The sequence below is a fragment of the Mixophyes fleayi genome, chromosome 2, assembly GCF_038048845.1.
Source record: "Mixophyes fleayi isolate aMixFle1 chromosome 2, aMixFle1.hap1, whole genome shotgun sequence".
Taxonomy (NCBI): Eukaryota; Metazoa; Chordata; class Amphibia; order Anura; family Limnodynastidae; genus Mixophyes; species Mixophyes fleayi.
This window is the reverse complement of record NC_134403.1, coordinates 294,793,782-294,819,192: the sequence shown is the minus strand read 5'-3', so window position 1 is coordinate 294,819,192 and position 25,411 is coordinate 294,793,782. Positions and strand designations below refer to the sequence as shown.

At 38.8% G+C, this 25,411-nt stretch overlaps 1 protein-coding gene across 2 annotated transcripts in view; it reads left to right on the top strand.

Annotated features, from left to right (window-relative positions):
- The window catches only part of LOC142139111 (uncharacterized), a 441,344-nt gene that overhangs the window by 250,182 nt on the left and 165,751 nt on the right, over nucleotides 1–25,411 (top strand). For both annotated transcript variants that reach the window (XM_075196426.1, XM_075196427.1), the window contains 2 exons: nucleotides 3,905–3,994; nucleotides 7,030–7,068. In XM_075196426.1, coding sequence (XP_075052527.1) covers nucleotides 3,905–3,994; nucleotides 7,030–7,068 — 129 coding nt within the window. The remainder of the gene's footprint in view (nucleotides 1–3,904; nucleotides 3,995–7,029; nucleotides 7,069–25,411) is intronic.

Here is a 25,411-nt window from a genome sequence, read left to right as displayed (position 1 = left end):
TCGCGTATGCATATCGGCAATATCAAGTCCCATCAAAACGCATGCAAAAAAACAAAACAAAAAAGGTGAAAGAAATTACCAACTAAGAATACTATAATCATTAATAATAATGTGTTTCGAAAAATATATATTTTTCATTTTTTTTTACATTAAATACATAGAACATGATGTTCTTAATGCGTACTGTACATACAATATGTTTTATAGTTTCCCTTACTTGCATACACATGTTCTGTGCTATCTAGTGGCACGTATACGTGTAGTTTTAATAACAAAGATGCCGTGATCATCATTATTAGTCAGCACTTACACCTGCCCTGTAGCTGGTGCAAATGCTACAGTATATAGCACGTACTTAGGAGAAACCCAGAACTTGAATTGTCTGTATCTGCACTGGCACGCCCTAACTATACAGTGCCTACGTCCGTCTACCACTTCCCTCCCCCAATCAAGTCGTAGGCAGTAGTAAGTGTCATTTACATTCTGACATGAATTGCATACAATTGCGTTTATTGGTGTGAGGTCCGTTTCTGAGCATGCACAGAGCTATTTCACGCAAGATACAGCACGCAGACAGACTTACGTCTGAAGATGAATCAGGCCCTATATGTACGGTATAATGGTTTTACCTTGTGAGCCTAATTTGTGCAAAGAGCAACCCCACCAAAATAAGTTGTTAATGCTACCTCTAATACTGTATGCTGTTAAAAATATATGATGCAGCACTCTTCTCAATCCATAGTAGCTCATTAAATTAGCTTGCACTTATAATGAAGTAATACTTTTGTGATTTGGTGCATAATAATGACTATATTAGTGGCATATACATTACCTCCAGGGCCTGATTAAGGGTCCAGGCTGCTCTAGGCTACTACACTTGTACTGCCCCAAGGCCATCCATGCCAGGCTAATATGTGGTAGGTAAAAACTAACTCATCTTTAATTAAAATCCAACTTCTTGCGCCCCTTCCCACCACCACTAATATTTATGTTCCCTTGTTTTTGAAACTCACCTCCACTTGGCTTTTTAAAATGGTTGCAACAATCTTTGTAATTTATTACATTTTCATTAAAATCAGAACTGTATAGCAGAACGGAGGCGTGAATGTGCGCTACTGAGGGTGAAGGTGGAGGAGGCTGTCATGTCTGCGCCTGTCGCCATCCTTGTCTCTCTTACTTGTTTATCTTACAACGTCTGTCTAAGAATGTCTCATTGTCTTCAGCCTTTACCATAGGAATATGTCAAGATTAAAACCTTACCATATTTTTCTTTCATGTTTTATTTTTTACCTTTGAGAAACAATTCGTCAGCCCCAAACACCCTAACCTGCCTTTTTAAAATTTTTGTTTTCAAAAGCAGCTACATGATATCACAACAGAGGGAAATCCTCTATAGTGCTTGACAGCTCTGCAAATGACTGTAAATAACTGTTTTATTTAATTAGTTTCAAACCTACTCTGCTACTGACTATTATTTTTGAGCTTCTAGATTTCCTGCTCATCTTGTATTATCTTTCTCATTCACATTGATGGTACATACCAATTGCATTGCTGTGTACATTTTCTAGTAGCTTCTCTCCGAATACTTATTTAGTTCTTCAATCTAATTGTTAATTTTGTACTCAGCAATGCAAAGACAATTCATAAATGTGTGATGATGCTAGAGAAAGTAAAAACGGACTGATAAGGCATAAGGCACGAGAGATTTGTTTATACTAGCAGACAGGCGCTGAAGAAATTTGAGAATATATGGTACAGATGGTTAGAGTCTCCATTCTATCCTGTGTCATCTAGTACAGATGCTCTATTTACTTAAATGTATAGCTCCCGCAGTTCTTATAATAAGTATCTGAGTCCATGTAATAAACCCTGCATGTGTAACATACTTATGTATAAGCATTTACGATGTATGATCCTGAATGAATATAGCACATTTATTATTATTATGCTTTATTGTAATCTTGTAAATTCCGTCATTTAATTCTGATATGTATGCGATTGTTTTTCTTTTCTTTTTGTTGTTTGGTATGTTTATATCTTAAAAAATTTCAATAAAAATACTGGATTTAAAAAAAAAAAAACGGACTGAAGAATTCTTTGACATGAGTCAGAGATGCCTACATCACACTTCCTGGTTTGAACTTTGGAATGTGGCTGGTGATCCTCCAATGCAGGTTTAATGCAGCCTCTTTTCCTTTAGTTTATTTTTTATTTCTTTTAGCTCATTTATCCTTATGATCGATTCCTGGTCCTCCTTAATGTCCTACTGGGTATAGTGTCATATCAGAGTGGAGTCTCCTACTATGAACATCATTTTTTTTTTAGATATATACTTAATGATTAATGCTGATGTTAAATATTGACAACTTAAGTTCTTTACAGCTATTGATTACATCACGATATTTGGTTGTCAGCTTTGATCATTATGTAATGTTATCCTTGCCATTGTAAGAATGCACAATGCTTCAATAAAAATATATTTTTAAAAAAAATGCTGAAATGGAGAAAATATGAATTCATTGTGGAAGGTTGTCTTGAAGCAGTTAACTGAGATTTATGGTGCAAGAAAAAGGAATACTGTACTATATGTCATTAGTATGCATTTATCTGTATTGATTTATAACTATTGTGACTTAAATATATGTGGTCCTACATGCTGACATGCTATAATTTCTAAATGACAGGGAACTAGAAAGGCATTTGATTTTTGTGGGGTTGCCCATACATTTGGTAAACACATCTTTGTTATACTGATTTGCAAAGATGGCAGTTTTTAGTTGTGGTTCATGAATTAAATATTTACCTATGGCCAGATCCCAAAACATAGGTCACCAAGCTATAAGGATAACAATGCTTGCAGAATTCTTCCTTTATAAAACAGAAGGATACCAAATGCTAGGGATGCTTTGCTCCATTTACTGTATAATATATGTTCACCTTCTAGACCAGGGAACTTGCAACTGTTATTACTGTACACTTAGTCATGTTGCAAGTACCATATAATACAATTTGAATCTATTCATTTGTATTACTTTGCAACATACAGATCCTTTTTTTTTTTTTAAATAAGAGACTAGCTTTACTTACTTAGTAGCTATGGTCTAGCTCACTCAACTACTGCTGAACTCTCTACACTGTTCTGAACCCTGGATAAGGCAGGTCACCTGCTCCCTACAACTCATTAAAATGTGCTACACTGTAATAATAACACATCAATAATCATATGATTTACAAATGGAGCATGATTTGGATGGGATATGCCACACCAACATTGCTACTCCGTTATATACCAATAGAAATGTGGTACTGTTAGAGGTGAAATTTGCAATCAATATGCACTGTATATTAGTATGAGCTATATTATATTGCATAATAATTAGATGTAGGTGGTAGGGAGCTTGGGATAACTACAATTTGGGTACTCTGAATATAGCCAATGTCTACTGTTACAATATCAATTTGAGGAGTTAATAAGGTTACCTTTATTCAGTTTCTTCAGGGTTCAATATAATATAGATAATTTGACTATTTTTCTGTTGTCCCTGAGAAATAGCAATAAGCCATATTTCAGTCCCTTATTTATTTATATTATTCTGCTGTGTAACTCTGAACAACTGAAGTGTTTCTGGTTTACAACAGATAAGATGCCTTTTATATTTCATGTAACAACCGTTCTGTATAATTTTCTGTGCTTATTTGCAAAGTGAAATAAAAATAATTGTTCCAAAAAACAAGAGAAAAGAAGGCTAATCCCCACTCATCATTTCAGACTACCCTGGTGCAGTCCAATAACAAACCTGCAGCATTGTCCTGTAGAGGCACACACTATAAATTACATAATATGTAAATGTATGTGATACATCATTTATTAAAAAACTGTAATATTATTTATTTATTTTTTTAGAGCATACCATCTTGCTGCCTGGGGAGTGCCGTTTATTCTCTCATGCCTCCCTCTTTTTGGAGACTATTATGGCCCTGCAGGAGCATGGTGGTAAGTATTGTAAAATACTTTATTCTTCTTGGTACAAATACAATATAAGCAATTAGAAGAAGGCAAAGCATAATGTAGCTACTATGTTTAACATCGCTACTTTGAAGCACTGATATTGACAGCAGGTAAAAAACTTCTTGGCTTAAAATGTCTACTTGTTTGTCATGTTTTATAAGGCATGGCTTTGTGTTCACAAAATTGCATGTATGTGAGGATAAAATGAACATACATACATATATATATATAGTTTAGGCAACATTTGTGTGCTGCCATGCTGTGCCATTTGCAAAAGCATATTTTCAGAACAAGTTTGGTACACTACTTTCTGTTTACGTCACCCCTTTATTTGAACTTTTCCTGATTTCAAATAGCTGCTCCTGTTACCTTCTTGAATTATTAATTAGCTTGGGAAAGTAACTGAACACCAGCAGATGTACAGACTCTTGGCAACCACTCTTTCCACGTCATCCAGCGAAGGTGCCTATATTTGACAGTCAGAAGTTGTTTGACTATTTACACTCATATGTACAAGTGTTTGTTGGATGATGCTTTGGGATCACTAGTTCTCTGAGATCTCCTCCAGGGTGGCAAATTATAGAATATTGAGATCATTCTGGAGCAGTATTAGAAAATCCCAAGGGAAGGACCCAGAAGCACAGACACGGCAGGGGTGCTCTCTACCTCATATCTGAAAGTGGACATCTCCTTTAGTGCTTGTGTACACAGGTATTATTAAATTCTGTCCTCCATTCCATTAATTACAGAGTAACAAATAAAGGAGGGTGGGAATCTCACCTACACATTATGCTAGTGCTGTGCACATGGTCATCATATTATAGGAAATAAAGGAACAGACACAATGTAAAATAGAGCACGCGTCTGGCGTCATTTCATAGTGATCACTAATCTCTGAGATATTGTCTCTCCTCCATTCTAAAATTTCCAGATATAATGGATTGAAATGCAGATTGGGGTAGCACGGTGGCTAAGTGGTTAGCACTTCTGCCTCACATTGCTGGGGTCATGAGTTCAATTCCCAGCCATAGCCTTATCTGTGTGGCGTTTGTATGTTCTCCCTGTGTTTGCGTGGGTTTCCTCCGGGTGCTCCGGTTTCCTCCCACACTCCAAAAACATACTAGTTGGTTAATTGGCTGCTATCAAAAATTGACACTAGTCTCTCTCTCCCTCTGTCTGTGTGTGTGTGTTAGGGAATTTAGACTGTAAGCTCCAATGGGGCAGGGACTGATGTGAATGAGTTCTCTGCACAGCGCTGCGGAATCAGTGGCGCTATATAAATAAATGATGATGATATATGACAAATTATCACAAAAATATTTTTGCACAGTAAGATAACTAGAACAAGATGAAAACTAATACGGTGTAAATAATTGGGTGTTCCGAATTGATATGATTATAAAACTATTCCTATTACCATAGCTAAAGTAGAACAGATTAAGGGTGTAACAATTATCCTTTATCTGTTGTCAACATTATTTCTCTATATGTAGCAAACAAAAATATCTGTTTTTCACAACAAATATGAAAATGTACAATTTAAATAGCAGAGGATTTGAGAGTCTGTTAAATCCAGATTGTACAACGCAGCCCTTGGCAACACATTAGAACAGCTAATTGACCATGCAAAAGTGATGACTATTTCAGCACAAGTGAGCTAATTTGGACTATTTTAAGCTTCATACAGCAAATGAGATTGATGTAGACATGTGACCTGGGCACTGAAGAGGTCAAATTATCGCTACAAGTGTTCTGACAAATACACTTATTTGACTATGCATTCTGTGTGGTATTTCATCACAGCTATAATATCATATCAAAATGAAATGTATTCAACGCAACCATCGGGGAATATTCAATGAAATGCATTGTTCCTCTGAACATCCCAGCTGCGCACATTTTCAGGTACTACAATACCTCAACATCGTGGAATTCTCTTCGCACCCCTATGGGGGCCGAAGAGAAATCTGCGATATTACATAACTGCGGAGTGCCTTTGTGACCATTCCAGAGGCTCCGTGGCTAATTGAATATGCACCATAGACTGTTTTTCAGTTTTAGGCAATTATTCTAATTTTAGAAAGTGTGACATATCAGCCTAGAGACTCTAAACTCCCAAAATCTGTAAGGATGTTTTTACAAACAGCTAACAAATACATTCAAAACTGCTTTTCATGTTCGCAAATATTTTTATGAATACCGACTTCCCAGTATTTGAAAATACCCCCATGAATGCAATCTGTGGACCTGGTACGCGCGCTTGGTGGAAACAGTAAAAATCTAACTTCAAAATCCAGTTGACTTACACTTTAGATGGCTGTATGCTTTTTTTTATTTTTTAATAAATAAAAGTATTACTATTTATTGTGTTGCAGTATTTAAGTAAAGAGGTCATCTACTTTGGGACACACTCTCTCCCTTTTTAGGCGGTGCCCATTCTGTATCACATCAGTTTTAAAAACTTCATAACTACTGTTTATTTTGCTCTTTAAAATTATACAAATATAATAATGATACTACTACTAATACTACTACTAATACTACTACTACTACTACTACTACTACTACTACTACTAATAATAATAATAATAATAATAATATTAATAATAACAATAATATTAAAACCCCAAGAATATATTTCAAATTATCTTAGTGCTTGGCATCACTTTGTAAAATCTGCATTAAATCTGCATTGTTTATTTCAACCAAATCTGCAACCTGTTCTGCTTTCAAGCTACTTTATACTTTTTTATTAAATGTTTCATAGGGAATGGAATTTTCTAATGTACATGAAGAAAGGCTTTGCGATAGCATGAATGCTGTTTGTGATAAACTGTGACCTGTGTATTTGATAAAACAGTAGCTCTCAGGGATTTGTACTCTGTTATCAGATAATGTGCCCCAGTGTAGCTAGTACCTGTCCCGTAGAATGGCTGAGATCACAGCTTATGAGAAGATTCTACAGAGGACCTATAACCTTAATTGAACCCTTTTTCAACTTGAACTATTCTCTTTTTCAGTTGGATTACTGATGAGCATGTTGCCTGGAGATTTGTCATGTAAGTACTCTTCAATTCCTGCAACTGAAGTTTTTACATCATTGTTTATTATACAAGTGTTTGGTGACTGAGCTGTATATGTGTCTTTTCCTGGGTCTCCATCCATTCAAAATCCTGCAAACACGCCATTATTATACCTGATCTACCCTGTTAACCCCAGCCCCCGTATCACCCAGGCACAGGTTGGTGTAAGTGGCAGAATCATGCAAATCTACATGAGCGCATATGCATGAGTAATTTGCAACTGTGTTTTTCCTGGACAATTAGCCAGACAATACTGTTATGCAGCATCATGTAACCGGCAACATGTAGTGCAGAAGCTTCAACTCTAATTAACATTGCATTTCCTAACTACATTAATTTTACCTGATCCATTCAGCAAAAGTTCCATAGGTGTGCAAGTGTTAGTCTGGGCAATTCCCAGGCAAATATTTATTAAAGGCGGCGCTAGTCATCGCTGATGTTTTCACTGTGTAAGATGCATTTCCATTGAATTTATACTTAAGCCAATCATAGGACATCTAACTGATCCATTTTTATCTATCTACAAGGTTCTATAATAATCCTTCATCACTCGTTGTGATGTCAGATAAATCCCTAGAACTAGAACCACAACTAAATTGAGGTCTTTACCTACAGCAAGCCACCTTTTCCATAGAGTGTGATATACCCAATGTAGTGAACAGAGCGGAATTACAGTTATAACATCCCTTAGATTGTACGCTCCTCTGAGCAGGGCCATCTCTCCTCCTGTTTCCACCACTTCTAACTCTGCTCTCCAGCTACTTAGCCCTCCTCCTCGAGGGTCCTCCACCCCACGTCCACTCTCGCTCCTTCCTCCCCCCTGGGGGGTCTCCCTGTCTTCCGCGCCCTCCTTCTTGGGCCCCGTCATTTGCGGATCCTCCCTCCCCCTTCCCCGCCCTCTCTAGCTGTGCATTGAGCTTACTGAGTTGCTGTGCTTACTGTTTACTGTACTGTGTTGTCTCCCATTGTATTGTAATTTGTTTGTCTCTGTACGGCGCTGCGGACGCCTTGTGGCGCTTTATAAATAAAAATTAATAATAATAATAACTGGGGGGAATGAAGCATAAGCGACTGCAGTGTAAATAATGTATCAATTTAATCCATTGATAATTTGAGCTTCTCTGCTAAAGTGTAAAATGTCAAGCCAGAACTACTGGTGTGTATTTATTTGGTGGCTCTGCCCACCTCTGTGTTAAAAGATAATAGTGTCACCTTTAGGGGAAGATGAGCATCTTGAAAGACCTCCTGGAGTGAGCTTATGTCCTGGTATAGGATGGGGTTTTGACAGCTGAATAGACTTTTAGGAACTGCTCAGCATGTTGTCATACACAAGGATGATGGCTTGTTATGTTTTATATAGACAAATATATTTTAGTTTCCAAAATGCAAATTACAATCAATAAAATTAGTGCTCAACCATATATTTCTAAATAGCATGATGAAAAGCAGCCCATACATATAATAAAGCTGTATGTCACTCAAGGAAATGTGAGGGAAAGAGTGTCAGCTCACCTAATACACTGGACCTATTAATAATAAATTGGGTCTGTGTGACACCTCCCAGGTAAGTTAGGTCACATTTTAAAATTCGGTAGTTATACAGGGAAGATGCAAAATTGTGGTTGTAAAGTGTCACAGATCCCCTCTGGTGGCCGCCACCCCTGGAGGAGGGGAAAGTGTAAAAGTGTCTTTAAAAAGATGAGACTGGTTATAAGAAATTGTCAGACTTAGGAAATCAATCAACATCGATAAACTGTCCATCTTCTAAGCCAATTTCCCTTGGCGCAGATTATACTACTCATATGTAAGTTTATATTCTGAAACTTTATCCTTTTTATTTTTAAATCTATTTTGCTGTGTATGCTATGCCATCTTTTATTTAAGCATTGTACTTTTTGTATATTAAATTGAAAATGTAATAATTGCTATCCTTATTGCTCTAACCGAATTCACAGCCTTTTATGAAGAAGATTGCTTGACCATGCTAACACTTTAAATGCTGAAGTGTGAATGGTTAATACATTTGTCTACAGAGCCTAGTGTGTGCATGCATGTACATTTGTGTAACAGAGTCTGGTGGTGTTAACACTTGTATTGCTGGTGTCTGCAGAGCAAACCTGCGTGTAACCAGGAGCATAGTATACCAGTGTGGGAATTGTTAAGTCTTTTAGCTATCAGAGTGCATAGTGTGCGCATTTGGGTTAAGACACTTGGGTTATGACAATTAAGTCATAGGTTTGCTACGAGCCTTATATGTAGCTGGTGACAGTGCAGAGAGTTGTTGAAGTGTGAGCCTGTGTTGGGGAGGTACCAGTTAAATCTGTAACCTTAGACAGAGGTGAGTGCGATATTTAGGCTGGAATCCTTTGTGTCCCCTTACAGTAAGCTTTCAAGTCACGAGTGCACAGAGGGCGGTTTGGGATAAAGGTAGTCTGGAGTGGTTTGCTGATGAAATAGAGGTGATGTATTGTTTGACTGTTTGAATATATGATAAGATATTGGATATTTAAGTGGCTAGAGGCAGCTATCCCTGACACTAACAAGTACTCAAATGTCCCCAGGACCAGCTCAGAATAGTAGGAACTTATCTGAATGCTGGCTAGTGAACAGGTTTGAAGACTCAGAATAGTGGAACTAACAAAGTATGCAGAAGCTGGCTTGTAGAGAGTGAGTTGGTCCAATGAGACAGGTCTAAGTTGAAGGCAGGCAGCAAGCAGGAGAATTAGATAAGACAAGCAAAAAGGTCAGGATGGGTAGCAAACAAGAATATCCAGAAAACAACCAAAGGTCAAGACAGGCAGCAGACAGGAGAACCCAATAACAAGCAAAGAGTCAGGAATCAGGAAATCAATAGAAGTAGACTAATAGCAGGTTACATGAACAGCACAACTTTCAGTGACAGGGAGGCTAAGCAAGCCATTTATTATACTGGTGGCCATCACAAGGCTCCATCAGGAGTAAGCCACCCTGCAGCTGTTAGTGCGAAAAATCATTTTACTGTAAGAGCAGCAATAAGAAGCTTCCTGGCAACCAGTCAGGGTGAATACACAGTACGATGAGAAAGAAAGAGCGTCCTGGCTGCCTAGCAACCAGCCGGGATGCTACAGCTACAGAGTGAGCTATGGTGTGTAGCTTGGCAGTTCATAACACTCTTTAATCATTTTTTACTCATGGTTGGTCACTGATTGTTTGTCACTGGTCACTTGTTCCTGAAAATTTATCAGTTATTCCTCATCCCTCATCACTCATTGCTAGTAACTCATTACTTATCCCAAACTTGTTTTAATCTGGTGAAGGATAATGTTTGAGTCTGTCAAATGATGATGTTTAGTCTGATTCTGGTGTTCTGACGAATAATGATTTCCTAAAATGGACACTGTTTGCTTCATCCCCCCTAAATACCATCCATAGTATTCTAAAAACTGACCAATGTTTTTTTTTTTAATCATTTCCCAAACTCACAGTTTGGAGAAGTTCAAAAGAAAACAGCTCAGTGCAGGATTGTTGGCTGTAGAAAATCATCTCTGTTTGAGCAGTTCAGGCTTTGAGTCTGAAGAAGCATGGCAGAATAGTTTCTCTTATAGGAGGTTGGATTCTATAAGTAATTTTTTTAGTACAGTTTAGTACATGAAAGCAAGTGTCTGACTGGTTTCTATCTTCTATTATCTATCCATCAGTTTTCAGAAATATCCTCCAGTATGTTTACATTTCTTAATATTCCCCTGTATTTACAACACCACTACGTAGCTTTCATATTACATCTTTTTTTGCTGCAACCAGGCAATATAAATATAATTTCATGGTTCTTAAATATATTTGCTCCAGATTCATATAAATGTGCGGGATAACAATTTGGTCAATGAAAAGAACAACTTCAAAGGGACATTGGGAGGAAATCAGACACTTAAGTGTTCCCCAGCGGCATTATATTTCTTGTTCAGTGACAGAAAGCAAATGTTTAAGCCCAAAGGGGAGGTAGCTGTAAAAAGTGTACCTAAAAAGGGCACTTCTTCTGTTCCGCTGGGATCCAGTGATATTTACATAAGATGGTTTCTTGTTTGGAAGGCTCACAGTTTAACGTTGAACCCCTCATGACCTGCCATTTGTAATTTGCAATAGAAAAGGCAGCCATACCAGACAGAGCTGAACTTCAAGGAAATATCCCCAAGTAACAATTGAAAAGAAACTTTACATTGTGTTCTTTGGCTGTGTTTGATTTTTAGTGCCCCAAATCTCTATGTTGCATAAATCAGGTTTAAACAATTCAGCGGCAGCTATTACACTGAAGTCAAATCCTAAGGGATTTCTTTTTCTAATTTGATGTTTCTAAATCTCTCCTGTTTTCATAAGACACATGTCAGCATTGAAATACAGAGATTTAATTCTCTGCAAGATGCGTACCACTAGGTGACTTGTACTTTTTTGGAATCAAACATGCACACTTATCTGATTAACAAATTGGAATAAACTGTCTTTTTTGTAACCTTCACAAATTTACTGTTTTGCCTGAACTGTTAGAATCCCTCTTCCTTTTTAACAGCCACGGTGTGTGATTAGAACCTGTGTATACTATTTTTTTTAAACGTATAAGTAAATTGTATAAGCATAGCACAACTAGACATTTTAGTGCCTTGCCTAGATAAAACATTGACACCCCCTCCCATCTTGGTGAGAACCATAGTAGATGCCATCCACTGTGGGGGCGTGCCTAGTACAAAGAGGGGTGTGATCTATTTGAATGGGTTGTGGCTTCTAGGAACAGAGAACACGTTGGATGGACTGTGAATGTGACATGGATGAATGTTATGTGTCTATTTTTATTTTCAAAGGTGTTACCCTCTTGAAATAAACCCTGTGCTAAACTATTTTTACTTCCCAATAACAGAACTTTGGTGAATGTCCCTTTTTCAGCATATTCTGTATTTTGTAGGGTCCTGGCACTCACATCTACCTTGGAGCTCTGTCAGTCTCCTTTGGTGATGTTTACTTCTCTGCTGCAAAGACTCCTGAGCAGCTCTATAGTGACCATCAGAGGTTGAGGCTATATATGTGTGCCAGGACCCTGTTATGTACAGCATCCCCTGGGATTCTCCTACTAAAGAGCTAATATTAGAAAGGGAGGTGATATACATATTTAAGTTAGAAAACCCCTTTGAATGTTTGGATGTATGATAATTTGGTCAATGCTTAAGGTTCCCATGTGTCCTGATTTTCTCAGGACAGTTCTGCTCTTTCTTGCTGGTTGTCTGTGACATTAATTTTTTATTTCCCAGTGAACATTTTCCTGTCAGTGTTTTACTGTATTTAATGCCCCTAAAGAAGCAAGGTGTGGTTTATAAGACCTAAGCAAATGTAAAGTTAAATTGGTGTCTTAGTTTCCTTCTGCCAATGCTGGACCTAGCCCCCATATAATCTTGATCCCAATTCAATTGCAAGAAATGGCACTGTTTGATTAACATTGTTTTCTTCACTACTGCCATCAACATCACTATCATAAAGGGGAAATCAACCGTGCCAAACTGAAAGTGGACTGCATATTATTGGACATATATTTAAATTGACTGAAGCACAGTAAAATGAGCATAGAAGACTTACCAAATTTGCAAATTTTAAAGAAAAATGTAGCATGGGAACTCCCAAAATATTATTACTAATTATTACTTGTTTGTATTATCAATAATATTGCAAGTCAAATATATTTGCAATGTTGAGACACAGGCACATACTGGGACTCGTATAGCATGTATTTAAGTGCATTAGTTCAGTCAGATGCATCCAGCTGCAACATACATCATTTTTCCAACTTCACATAAACTCCACTATGTATAACATAAGCAAAAATGAAGGCTATTGAGAACTGATCTACTAGTTTGCCACATACCTATTTAGCACATTGTCAATCTGGGGATTAGCTGCTGATCGTGTGGAAAGACAATATGTAACACTGAATTTGAGGATTCCATGTTCTTTATTTGTGAACAAATATTGTTTAGACAGATTACTGTACATTATGATATCAGTGGAAGACTTTATTGCTTTGCCTTTTAAGTTCTTTCATTATTCCTACTTCGGAGGTATTGCACATGGCCTCAGGTTAAATAAACAGCTTCAGGCTGTGCTGATTTTCACACTGTGATAAAAGATTAAATGCTTGTATGCGTTCAAGCTGTTCTAAGTAGTCCAGCATGTTAAAAGCAAAGCATCAGGCAAGTTGTGTTCCTCAATCTTACATCCCTCTGTAAAACATTTACATAGCTGGCAGCCGATTCCAGGTCTGGTCAACCTTTCAAGGCATTTCACACGATTATCCCTGGTGTAACTGAGAGGAGAAAACTAGAGGATTTGTAACAGAGAAAGCTTTAAACTGAGCCATGAACAAATGAATGGTATAGTTTTTTTTAAAAAAAATTGTATTGTTTACTTCTTTTCTTCTTACCATAAAATAATGTCCACGTATTTATGCATACAGCATATTTAACCCTGTTCACCTTATCCTTGGTACCTGTCCAGACATATGGATTGAAATAATCCCACAATGAGCCAACTCTAGTAGGATGTACAGTTTTTTTAAAATGTAGTTTTCACTGCCTCACATATCATCAGATTTACGCAGGAAAGTCCCGATTTCATGTGTTGGGACCATATATTGGGAAGTATGCTGATCAACCACCAACACCCACAGATCATTATGACAGCCTTCCCTAAGCAACCCTCACAGTGTATGATCCTGTTAGCTCAGTTTGTATGATTATATCATGCATGGGCTCAAAAATGATAGAAAGACACATTGATAGAAAGACGTGATTAGATGTGATAAGAGAAGTCAAAGTACTAGGTTGATTAATAATTTGGGCCAACATCAGGTACAGATTTACAATTTTTCTCCTCTGGTCCATGTTTGTTTTGCCATTCCCACCCCACTCTAGACTAATGATAATAATGAATATTATCATTATTATTTGTTTTTTTCAGGCAGACATACATAATGAGGAAAGTGATGAGAAAATAAGGGGCTGTCTGCCACCCTGGGACTATGTGGCCATTCCACATATCCAGCATAGTCATTATTCAACATGGAAATATTGATTGCAGTGCAAAGCATTGAGATCCAATGACGCAACTCAGGCTCCGGACTGCGTCATTACAGTGTGATCATTAGTGTGTAGTCAGAATTCTTACTTTATGGGCAATGCTTGTGAACAACTTTACTGTTGTTCAGGGGAATTAATGGTTTATTTAGAAGCATACCTGGCTCTTGATGTGTAAACCACTGTATCATGGTAAAATCCTAAATGAACAATGTTTTTTTAGAAACCGTTGACATCCATATAACAGCTTAAGTCTCAATGTGGATTATGCATATCTAAATTGGCCTCTCTGCAAATAATAGCCATTTTGGTTTTCTCAGACTCCAACCTTTTTAAACTAATCTACACATAGAAGTATTTAATCAAATTGGAACTAATCCAGCATTGTAGAAATCGCATGGCAAATAATGCTGTCCCAAATGAAACTAAGCTTTAATACTGTTTCCTTCTTTTAAATGTGTTTTGACAAAATGGAAGAGCCACATATTCAACTTTCTTATTCATTTCTCTCTATCTATATAATAGGTCTATAAAGATCCTGCACTTGCCTTGATCACTCATGTTGACAATGGTCTTAAGTGGAACTTATTAAAGAAAAACACACTTAGATATACTGATCAGCCACATTAAATCCACCTGCCTAATATTGTATCGATCCCCCTTGTGCCGCCAAAACAGCTCTGACCCGTCGAGACATTGCCTCCACAAGATCTCTGAAGGTGTCCTGTGTTATCTGGCACCAAGTCATTAGCAGCAGATACTTTAATTCCTGTAAATTGCGAGGTGGGACCTCCATTGCTCGGTCAACACCTTGAACTCTTTGTCATGGTCCTCAAACCATTCCTGAACAGTTTTGCAGTGTGGCAGGGCGCATTATTCTGCTGAAAGAGGCCACTTCCATCAGGGAATATCGTTGCATGAAGGGGTGTACTTGCTCTGCAACAATGTTTAGGTAGGTGGTACATCTCAAAGTAACATCCACATGAATGCCAGGACCCAAGGTTTCACAGCAGAACATTGCTCGGGGCATCACAGTGGCTCCACTGTCTTGCCTTCTTCCCATAGTGCATCCCATCGCTATCTCTTCCCCAGGTAAATGATGCACACTCACCTGGCTATCCACATGATGTAAAATAAAATGTGATTCATTAAAATAGGCCACTTTCTATTGCTCCATGGTCCAGTTCTGGTCCTCACATTCCCATTGTATGCACTTTTGGCGGCGGACAGTGGTCAGCATGGGCACTGTGACCGGTCTGCAACTATACAGCAAATTGCTATGCACTGTGTGTACTGACACTTTCTATCATAGCCAGCATTACCTTTTTTAGCAATTTGTGCTACAGTAGTGTAGGGATCTGTGGGATTTGACCAGACAGGCTATCCTTTTGCTCCCAACACGTATCGGTGAGCCTTGGGCGCTATTACCCTGTCGCCAGTTCAGCGACTGTGCTTCCTTGGACCACTTTTGAAAGGTAGTAACCACTGCATACCGGGAATCTGACGTTTTGGAGATGCTCTGACCCAGTCGTCTGCCACCACAATTTGGTCTTTGTCAAAGTCGATCAGATCCTTACGCTTGCACATTTTTCCTGCTTCCAACACATCAACTGCAAGAACTGACTGTTCACTTGCTGCCTAATATATCTCACCCCTTGACAGGTGTCCTTGTAATAAGGTAATCAATTACTTTCAATTCACTTGTCAGTGGTTTTAATGTTGTAGCTCTGAACGGTGTATATGAAAAGTGTTTAAATACCAGCTTGTTCATTAGCTAATAACTGATATGTTAGATGTTAGTACAGCTTTTTTGTAGCTAAATATTTTAATATTGTTACTATGCAAAGCTAGGAGAATGATAATGGCAAGGTAAAAAAAACACTAGTTTTTAAGCATTACCACATAACCAATTTAAATGCTGACTTAAGAGCATTGAAGAATCATTAATGTACTGATATATAATAATTAATGTTGGAATTGGAAGTAGCGTTTATATGCCCTACAATCGGTACTTCCAAGTTCCCATTCATTAGTATGAGTTTGTGCTTTGGTGATTAAACGACATGTTTAAAAGCCTGCATTTTAATCACTTTTCTGACACTACTCTGTAGATGTAGCTTCCCTGTAATTCTGTAAAACAATATCCTGAAATCTGAGATTACAGTCCTGCAGAGCACTGCATTTAACAAGTTCCGTGGGAAATACACGTGGTGGTTGGAGGCAGCCTGAAGATGGCAGCTTTGCTCTCTTTAAGTTTCTTAAAAGCCATTTTCAGATTTCCCTTTAAACCTACGTTGTAGCTCTGGTTTTTTTTTTAAGGTTTTTTTTTTTCAGACAAATGGAGTAATGCTTCTGATTTTTATGCATGAGTAGAGAAATTGCAAACAGACATAAAGCGAGGCAGAAAAGTTATCTGACACTGCAAGATCCTTATGCTGTAGTTTTATTAAAATGCTGCGGCTTCAAGAAAGCTATTTTTCCCCCTCAAAGAAAACTATAACATTCAGCTGCGCAAATCACTAATAAACTTAAATAACCGTAGTCTTCAAAGGATTATGTGAGGGATATCAAGAAAGTTAACACTGTACATTCTTTCAGTTTATGTAAAATATTTAGCTGCAATTATATGGCAATAAGGTATATAGATTTTTTGCAATTATCTTTGTATAGTTTTTGGCAGTGTAGCTTTTTTGTTACATTACACATTCTAATTACAGTGCTAATAAATATAGGAGGAATTTGACAAAGGATGTGTACAGCTGGTTACATGGGGTGTAATTTGGTTGTTTGGCATAATCACTGGATAACCAGATCTGTGGCAAACCTGGCCACACAAAAGATGGCCTAGTAAATTGGTGGTCAACACAAAAGATCCCAAGTTGGTCAGTGACATGACACATATTTAGGGGTGCTTTCCTTTTCAAGAAAAACCTGGGATACCGACTGTGGCATGAAATTTAATCAGTCCATAAAAACACCCCTTATGTTTTAGTGGCATCAGATGTAATACATTGTCATGTAAATATATTCCCAGTAAGCCAGTATGATCAGGAATCTGAATCCTAAGAAAACAACTATTAGATTCGAAAATTTTCAGTGAACAAAACAGAACTGTTCAGGGTAAAACCAGGACATGTGAGAGCTCTATGCCTCGTATGATCAGTATACCAGATTTTCCAGCCTGCTTGATGAAAATCTGATATCATTTTAATCTGGCAGAACAATTATTGGTGGTTATTTGGAGTTCACATAAGGAGCAACTAGTTGTGTTAGTCAAAATGCTCATAACTGTGTTTAATATTGTACAACTTTGCTTAGCTACATTGACAACTGTCAAAGCATACCTCCCTATATCTGGGTAGGCAGCATCGGGATGGGTGATGTGGCCACACACCGGGGGTGTACATAGGGCTATTGAAACACTGGTCTGTCTTGTTCTCACCTGCCCTCCAAACACTTTCATTGCTGTGTGCACTTGTATGCACGGCACCTGTTCACTGCCTCCCTGCCATGTAGGACAGCAATGAACAGAATACCTCCCAACTTTTTCACCAATCGGTACAATCGATCAGGACAGAGCCCTCAAATCGGGACAGTTTTGAGTTATGTCAAAGTGCAATGTACACGATCTACTAATATGTAATCTATCATATCTCAGTCATGTCAAATTTAGGTACAGATGACAAAATAATATATAACATTATAAATTACAATCTGAAGCTTACAATAGCTAATTTTTATCCTAGGAGACCTAGAGATATAAACAATTTTATTTGTATTTCCACATTAAGCTCTTTTATCCTTTACAGTGAGCAGCACAGTGGTTAGCATTACTGCTTACCAGGGCCCGATTAAGGGTTCCGCCGCCCTAAGCTATTTCAGCCGTAGAGCTCCCCCCCACCCCCCTCCAGCCACCCCTCCCCCCAAACATTAGAACGGGCTTACCTGCTGTGGAGTCCTTTTCTTCAGCGCTGTGTATGACAGGAAGTCTGGCAGCGATCGCTGCTAGGTGCCTGTCAGTGTGGCCGTGGGCGCTTCTTACTCTGGTCATGCGAGATGTGGAAGTCCTGATCTCACGTGACCAGAGTAAGAAGCGCCTGCGGCCACACTGACAGGCAACTAGCAGCAATCGCTGCCAGACTGCCTGTCATGTGATCGTGACAGTCGGGAGCGCTCCTTTAGACCAGGGGCGGTCCCGATGACTCCAGCTGCCACATTTATAAAAAACAATCAAACAAAAACAAAAAACGCTGTGCCCCCCCCCCCCCCCCCCCCCCCCCCCTGGCTCCAGCGCCCCAGGCTGCAGCCTGGTCAACCTACTGGGTGATCAAGCCCTGCTGCTTACAGTGCTAGGGTCATGAGTTTGATTCCCAATCAACGTATATACATGTTTGCATTGGTTTCCCCTGGGTGCTCCATTTATTTCCCACAATCCAAAATTATACTGGAGTGTCCAGTAAACTCTCTATTGAAGTGGGCAGGAAGGGGGCCTCCATGACACACTTTGTTGTAAATCACATTTTTTTTGGCCCTGCAACGAAGAAAAATGAAACTTTTGCGTCATTGCATAATGGGGTCAAAATGACGCGATTTGAATCTCACCCGCCCTTTCCTGCCTCACAATAGGCAAGTGTGTGGCATGTTAATTTGCTGCTGACAACATTAACCCAGAAGTGTGTGTGTATATGTGTGTGTATGTTCGGGAATTCAGATTGTAAGATCCAATGTATACTCATGTGTATAACAAATATTCTCTGTAAAGCGCTGAGTGCTTTTGTGAAGCTATATAAATAATAATAATAACAGTGGGTGTTATATTCTAAAGCTGTGTTTGAGGGTCTACTTAAATATATATATTTTTTATAGTAAGGTAACACAGATCTCTTTAAATAATGGTTCTAAGAATATATTATTACCTTGTATGTTAAGCTGACTCTTTGGAGCTTTGATAAGACATTTGATTTGTCATACATTTTTATGCTGTTATTGGTATTCATTCCTACACATGGGCATTGCTTTAAGCATAATCACAGTGGAATAAGACCTCCAGCAATGTGTATTTAAAGCATCTTCATAACACATACTCATCCCAGTCATCCATTATTGGCACGAAACGAATTCAGTTTATGTGTATCCGAGGGGCAGCCTTCAGCCTGTTCAGAACAGGTTAATCTGCACGCAGTGAAGAAAGTGTGGCCAGTGGCTGAAGGTGTTAAATATTGCTATTGTAATTGACAGAGCTAGTAAAGACCCCGCCAGCATTCCGTGTGTGACATGCAGTAACGATGTATGAATTACTGTGATTGTCAGTGCAGGTGTCTATGTAAGCAAGATCTCAGTGCGTAACGCTGATAGAAAATAATATCTGCATGTAGATAAACAATATTTGCATGAAATGTAAACTTATATATGGATTTAAGATACAGCATATACTGTATAATAAAACAAACAGAACATATTAGTAAGTCTAGCTGTGTTTAGTAATTGCTTAGAACAGAAACACTTGCAGACCTGTTTTTTAAATGTGTGTGTATGTAGATCTATAATATATATGACATTTATCAACAAATCAGTGATCCCACATATCTGACACACTGACTGTACTTCCAGAGGGTGCAGGTGCACTGATCTGCAGATATCTTGTCCTATCAGGAACTGAACTTCCTTCATGAAACCAAATCTGATAAAAAGATCAACCAATTTGTATATTTGACAGTATGTTAAGAACAAAGGAAACTGTTGTTTTTTTCCTCTCAGCAATGCTATTTTTTTAAAATTACAAGGATGTCTTCTACACCTTATTTCCATAAGTAGTAGCCACTGAAAATTGAAGTTAATTAGCAGTAAGTTGGAGGAAAGAAACAAAATATACGTAACAAAAGTAAATATATAGAAAGGTAATTATTTCCTGAACAAACCATTCACTCAAAGGCTGCCATGTAAACGACATTATCAAGTTTTTTCTCCTTTTGAATCGGGTTATTTGCACACTGCCACTATGGAGTTTAGTTTATAAATCTCCAGAACTGTTCATTTGTTTTTCTAAAGCTTTTTTTTGTGTGTCACCAGGTGGTCAGTAACTAAAAGTACAAATGGCAGCATGACAGTAAAGCTAGCCACACTTTGCCATCTGTCTTGTGTAGATAGTGTTTACGCCTATCTAGTTTTCACCTGGGTAGTCAACGTTTGGCATGTGTTGTTTGGTTTCCAGAATGTTGTTGAAGTTTCAGTCATCTTGTAAACTGGATAATTTAGTTTGACGATGGACTAAATTAAAGTGATATAATTTCCTAAAAAATCATGAAAGCGAAAAAGTTCAGGGAAAACAGAGCTCAGAGGGGGTTCTACGCTATTCAGCAGAAGCATATTAGGGCTCCCAATGAGTATCATCTTTCCCAACCTAGAAGCGAAATGTGTCCCTGTTTGACCTCACCTTCATTGTTTAGGGGAGCAGCTGCACAGCAAAATCAAAAACATATAAAAAGCAACAATTGTAGTAGTTGTCAGTACGAATCTGAAAATATATAGCAAAATGAAAATATAGTTTCAGCGATGTTTGAGGAATAGATGAGAGCATTGGCCTAACTACCAGGGTAGCAGCTGAAGAGACTGATCAGGGACCATAAGCTGCCAGGCCTCATGTAGCTGCAACCTGTGCGACTTTGGGCCCCACTCACCTCTGCTACCTCTACATGGTGTCTGCAGTCAGCAAGGAATTATATGAGCACGTTGCTTTGTGACCACTGCCACTGACTTGCATGCGTTCCATTCTAAGTGGTCTATTTAGGACCCAGTGCAAAATTTTCATGTAAATTATAATCCCTTTTCATAGCAATAAGGGATGAAATTCAAAGTTTATTTTATCAAAAAGTCATGCTGGGACAGTGCATCCAGTAACAGACTGTCCTGGCAATGACTATGTGGTACGGACAACTCCAGGTTCTGACCCACAGTCTTTAATGCACAAGCCGATATTAGGCCAGTTACTGTGCAGAGTCAGCTTAGGTAGACGAGGGAGGGGAGAAGTGTCCAGCTTGCCCTTTTCTAAATGCTCTATCCATAGGAGAGAACGGCTAATGCCATCTTCATATTTTGCCTAAATTTTGCCTCACCCATGCAGAAGCAAATGGTTTCACATGGCTTCAAGCTTGATAAATAGTCCCACAGGGCTCTAAAACTAAATTGTGCTCAGAGAAGAAGCGAACTCTGATGTCTTTAGCTCTCAGCAGGAAGTGCAAAGTGACTGTCAATGAATGATAAGGTAATTGAGTGGATGGCTGCCTCAAAATGTTGCAATCAGAGTCCATTTTTCTAGATACACCCTTGGATGTGAGTGTAAGTACTATCATGGGATTATACCCTCTAGAGTCACTCTGTATACTACATGCAGCTTCTCTGATTGGCGTAGAGATGGTGGAAGGCAATAAATGTGGCTGCTCCATAAGAGTAAGGCGAACAAATAAAGAAATTAGGCTTAGGGGAGAAAAGAGATTCTGCTTGTGGAGAATAGAAATTTCAGAGGGGTTATGGAAGAAATGAGAGAATCAACAGGGGATGGAAGATGAGAACAATTAGGGGGTGGGAGGGAGTAGAGAGGGTTGAGATAGAGCAAAGAGCTTGGTGAGGCGAACAAAGAAGGATAGAGAACTGAAGGCCAATAAAAGTGATTTGGTTAAACTCTATATCGCTAGTGATAGGAAAAAAGCTTCTGAACCTTCCAGGAACACAGTGTCATGCCTGGGGATTTGTCTGTACCCGGACTGGGTTGTGTCTCTGGAGCTGAACTGGTGGATGGCCTGATTATGTCCTTTTGCATGAGAAGGAAAGAACAGGTGGTGGTTGCTGAGAGTTCAGGAGATTATTATGTATGAATGGCACAGGAGACTGTTAGTAAGTCAAGCATAGTAAGATGGTGAACAGATTATCAGAAGACCAGACTAGAACATTAATGCTGGTCCAGACTGGAACCAGAATGGTAGGACCGGCATGCTGGAATTGGACTGCAGACTGCGCTGTGTTGGCAGGAGGACTGGAGTAGACTGCAGACTGCTAGAGACCAGGTTGGCGTCAGAGTAATCAATGTTGCACTGACAATAGGTTAGGGTTTTAAGAAGTCCCTTTATGGTAACTGCTATCCGCTGATTGTAGACTGCGGTCAGCTAAGGTGAAACAGCACTCTGACTGGCTGAGAGGGGTCAGGTGATTGGAACCAAGATGGCCCATGCACTGGTTTTCGAGGGATCTCTGGAGTGGAGACAGACTGGACAGCATTCTGCAGAGAGACCTTAGACCAGCAGAGCCTGCGAACTGCAGAGACAGCTTAGAAAGACAGGTGAGGGATAAGCAACAGGACCTGAGAGGCTGGTGCGTGACAAGCAGTCCTTAATAGAATCTGGCACACAGAATCAATAAAATACATAACTAGCCTTCTTCATGATACAGTTGCTACCTTTTACAGAGTCTGGATCCCCTGGCATCCCTTTAACACCTGCATCTGCCCAGGTACCGTGTAGCTCCTCCTTGTTTCATATATATAGTCCAGTAGCGGTTTGTATCCTCTGCTGTCAAAGATTTATTATATATGTCCTTCCCCCACCATCCTCCATAACTCTCACCTCCCATCCCCCCTTCCCTCCCCACCCTAAACTAAAACAAATCCATTGAACTTTTAATCTTAGTTTCTTTTTGCTATGTTCATGTCATGTGCATTTTTTTTGTGGTTGTCTTGCTTAAGGCTATATTAGATTGTCACATGTAGTAATTGGACCTCATTGGATGACCATGGCGCTCAAGCCGTTCCCATGCTAGTATATATTCTGATTATTCCTTGCTATTGTATTTTCTGCACAATCTGTTTTGCCTCGTTTTGTGACATTTTTTTTTTCCTGCTGTTACAAATAAAAAGTTAAAAAACAAAAACAAAACTTATTTGGTTGGGGTAGCATTGTTGGAGAAAAGAGAGCGCTTTGCACAGAATAGGCACCAAGTGATAGATAAGTGTACTGATGAAAAGCATATGACAGAAGAAGACCCGCAGAGCAAAGACAGAGGAAGGAAGCTTCTGCAGGCTGTAGAACTCTCCTGTACTTCTCATTGCATTTGTAGATCAACAAAAGTTGACTGACAAATTGCATACATTTCAAAATTGTTCTGGCCACAAAGTAATACAGTATTGTCAGTTATCAAGGGTCTAGCACATGCATGTCCAATAGGCAGCACATTGACCAGATTCAGCTGTACAAACATTTGTAACACACATTTTCCATATAACCTTATTTAAACTTATATGAAATATATACTATAATGTATGGTAGTATCTATTTCTTAGGTTTATAATATACTGTACATACAGCTCTGTTCAGTTTAACACTTGAACAGCAGTGGTCTGAAAAGTAAAATCTCTAGAATTATAGCTTTTGCCTTTTATAAATGTGTTTACATGTCCTAAGTGTGACATGCACTCAGAGGTACATATCCTAATCCTCTGTGCCTCCATTTACTTAGCAGAACGGACTGGGTCTATTGACTGGGACTCTACTAAGATTAATTAAAGAGGTGGAGAAGTACATTAATGAGGATGTTTACAGCTTTATGGGAGCACACAGCATTTTCCACCTTACAAAAGGACTTGACTTTTACAGGTACTCAGAAGGTTATGGTAATCAGGAGTCATCATCATTATCATCTTTATAAGGTCCACAGAATCCGCAGGGCTGCACAATCAACAGAATATAACATATATAAATATATACAGAACAATATACGGATAAGTAAGGGACAAGGGAAACAATACCATCAGTTGAATCAATACAAGAAGAGACAATAGAGAAAGCAACTACATATAAAGACACAACTAGAACAAAGGAATTCTTACAAAGGACAAGGAGATATGAGGTAGAGAGGGACAAACTTGTGAGCGTTAACATTCAAGAGGTTTAGGGAAGTAAATGGAGACGGTAGGGATGGATGCAAGAGGAAGAGGTAGGTAGAGTATGAGGAGGGAGCAGTTTAGGATGGGTGAAGAAGCAAATGGGAAAGGAGTGGAATGGACAGGTGGAGCGTGAAGAGGGAATTGTCTTAGGATGGTATGGGGAAGGCAAACGCGAAAAAGGTGAGTTTTAATGTAGCGTTACAAAGATTCATGGTTGGCGGCAAGTCTGCTGAGGCAGGGAAGTGAATCCAAATGTGACCAAATGTGGGAAGCAGCGCGGGTGAAATCCTGAAGACAAGGGTGAGGTGATGACAAGAGAGGAGGAGAAACGAAGTTTATTGACAGAACGTAGTGGGTGAGTAGGAGAGTATTTTTTGACAAGGTCAGAGATGTAGGAGCTGGAGGTATTAAAAAGGGCTTTATAGGTGAAGGTAAACAACATGAATTGTATTCTGGAGGGAAAGGGCATCAATGTTATCATTACCGTAATTGCTGTTTTTGCACATAAACATAATGCTAATTGAATCGCCCCCCTATCAACAGCAAAAAAAAGGAAACAGTTCAGGCTAATATTTTAGATCAGCAAATGCTAGAAGAACCCTGGCCATTTTTTTTTTACTCTTAACTATTGATTATAAAACTTCTGACAGAGCAGGGTTTATGAATAGCTAACGCCTGGGAGTTTTGCTGTCTAGTTTTCAAGAGCTGTGTTGAGAAGAGATTTTGCCTAGAGAGAAATTGAGAAACAACAGGAAAGCTTTGTGAATGTATAATCACATAGCAATCTGTTGAATTTAGTACCAGGCACAAAAACGTGCTTACCTTTTTCTTTTTTCTGTGGCTCTCATAGGCCAGTATACGCAGCAGTCCTCTAAATTTGTCTGTGAGATCAGTTGAAAGAGATTTGTTTCCTTGAAGCAAATTGTATCAGATGCAGCACAGCGTGGAAGTTGGGATTTACTGGTACAGGTTAGACACTCTGTAAACTGAAAGCACCAGGCAGCCTAAATTTTGTTGTACAATCCATTTAATGGATTACTAGTGTAGCCCATAAGTGGTAGACTGTTGTTATTTTTTTACACCCTTAGAAACTTATTTTGTTTTGGCACTGCTAAGATTTTTCTTTTGGCCATGAGTGGTTGACGAATTAATCACTTTCCCTTTATTGTTTAAGAACCACTACCTGGCAGTACTGTTTATTGTTGGATGAGTGCAGGGGTAATGTTCAGGGTGGTCATGCAGGGTTGATTGACAGGTTTGCAAAAATGCGCAAAAGAACATTAAAGGAGGAGGTCAGAGA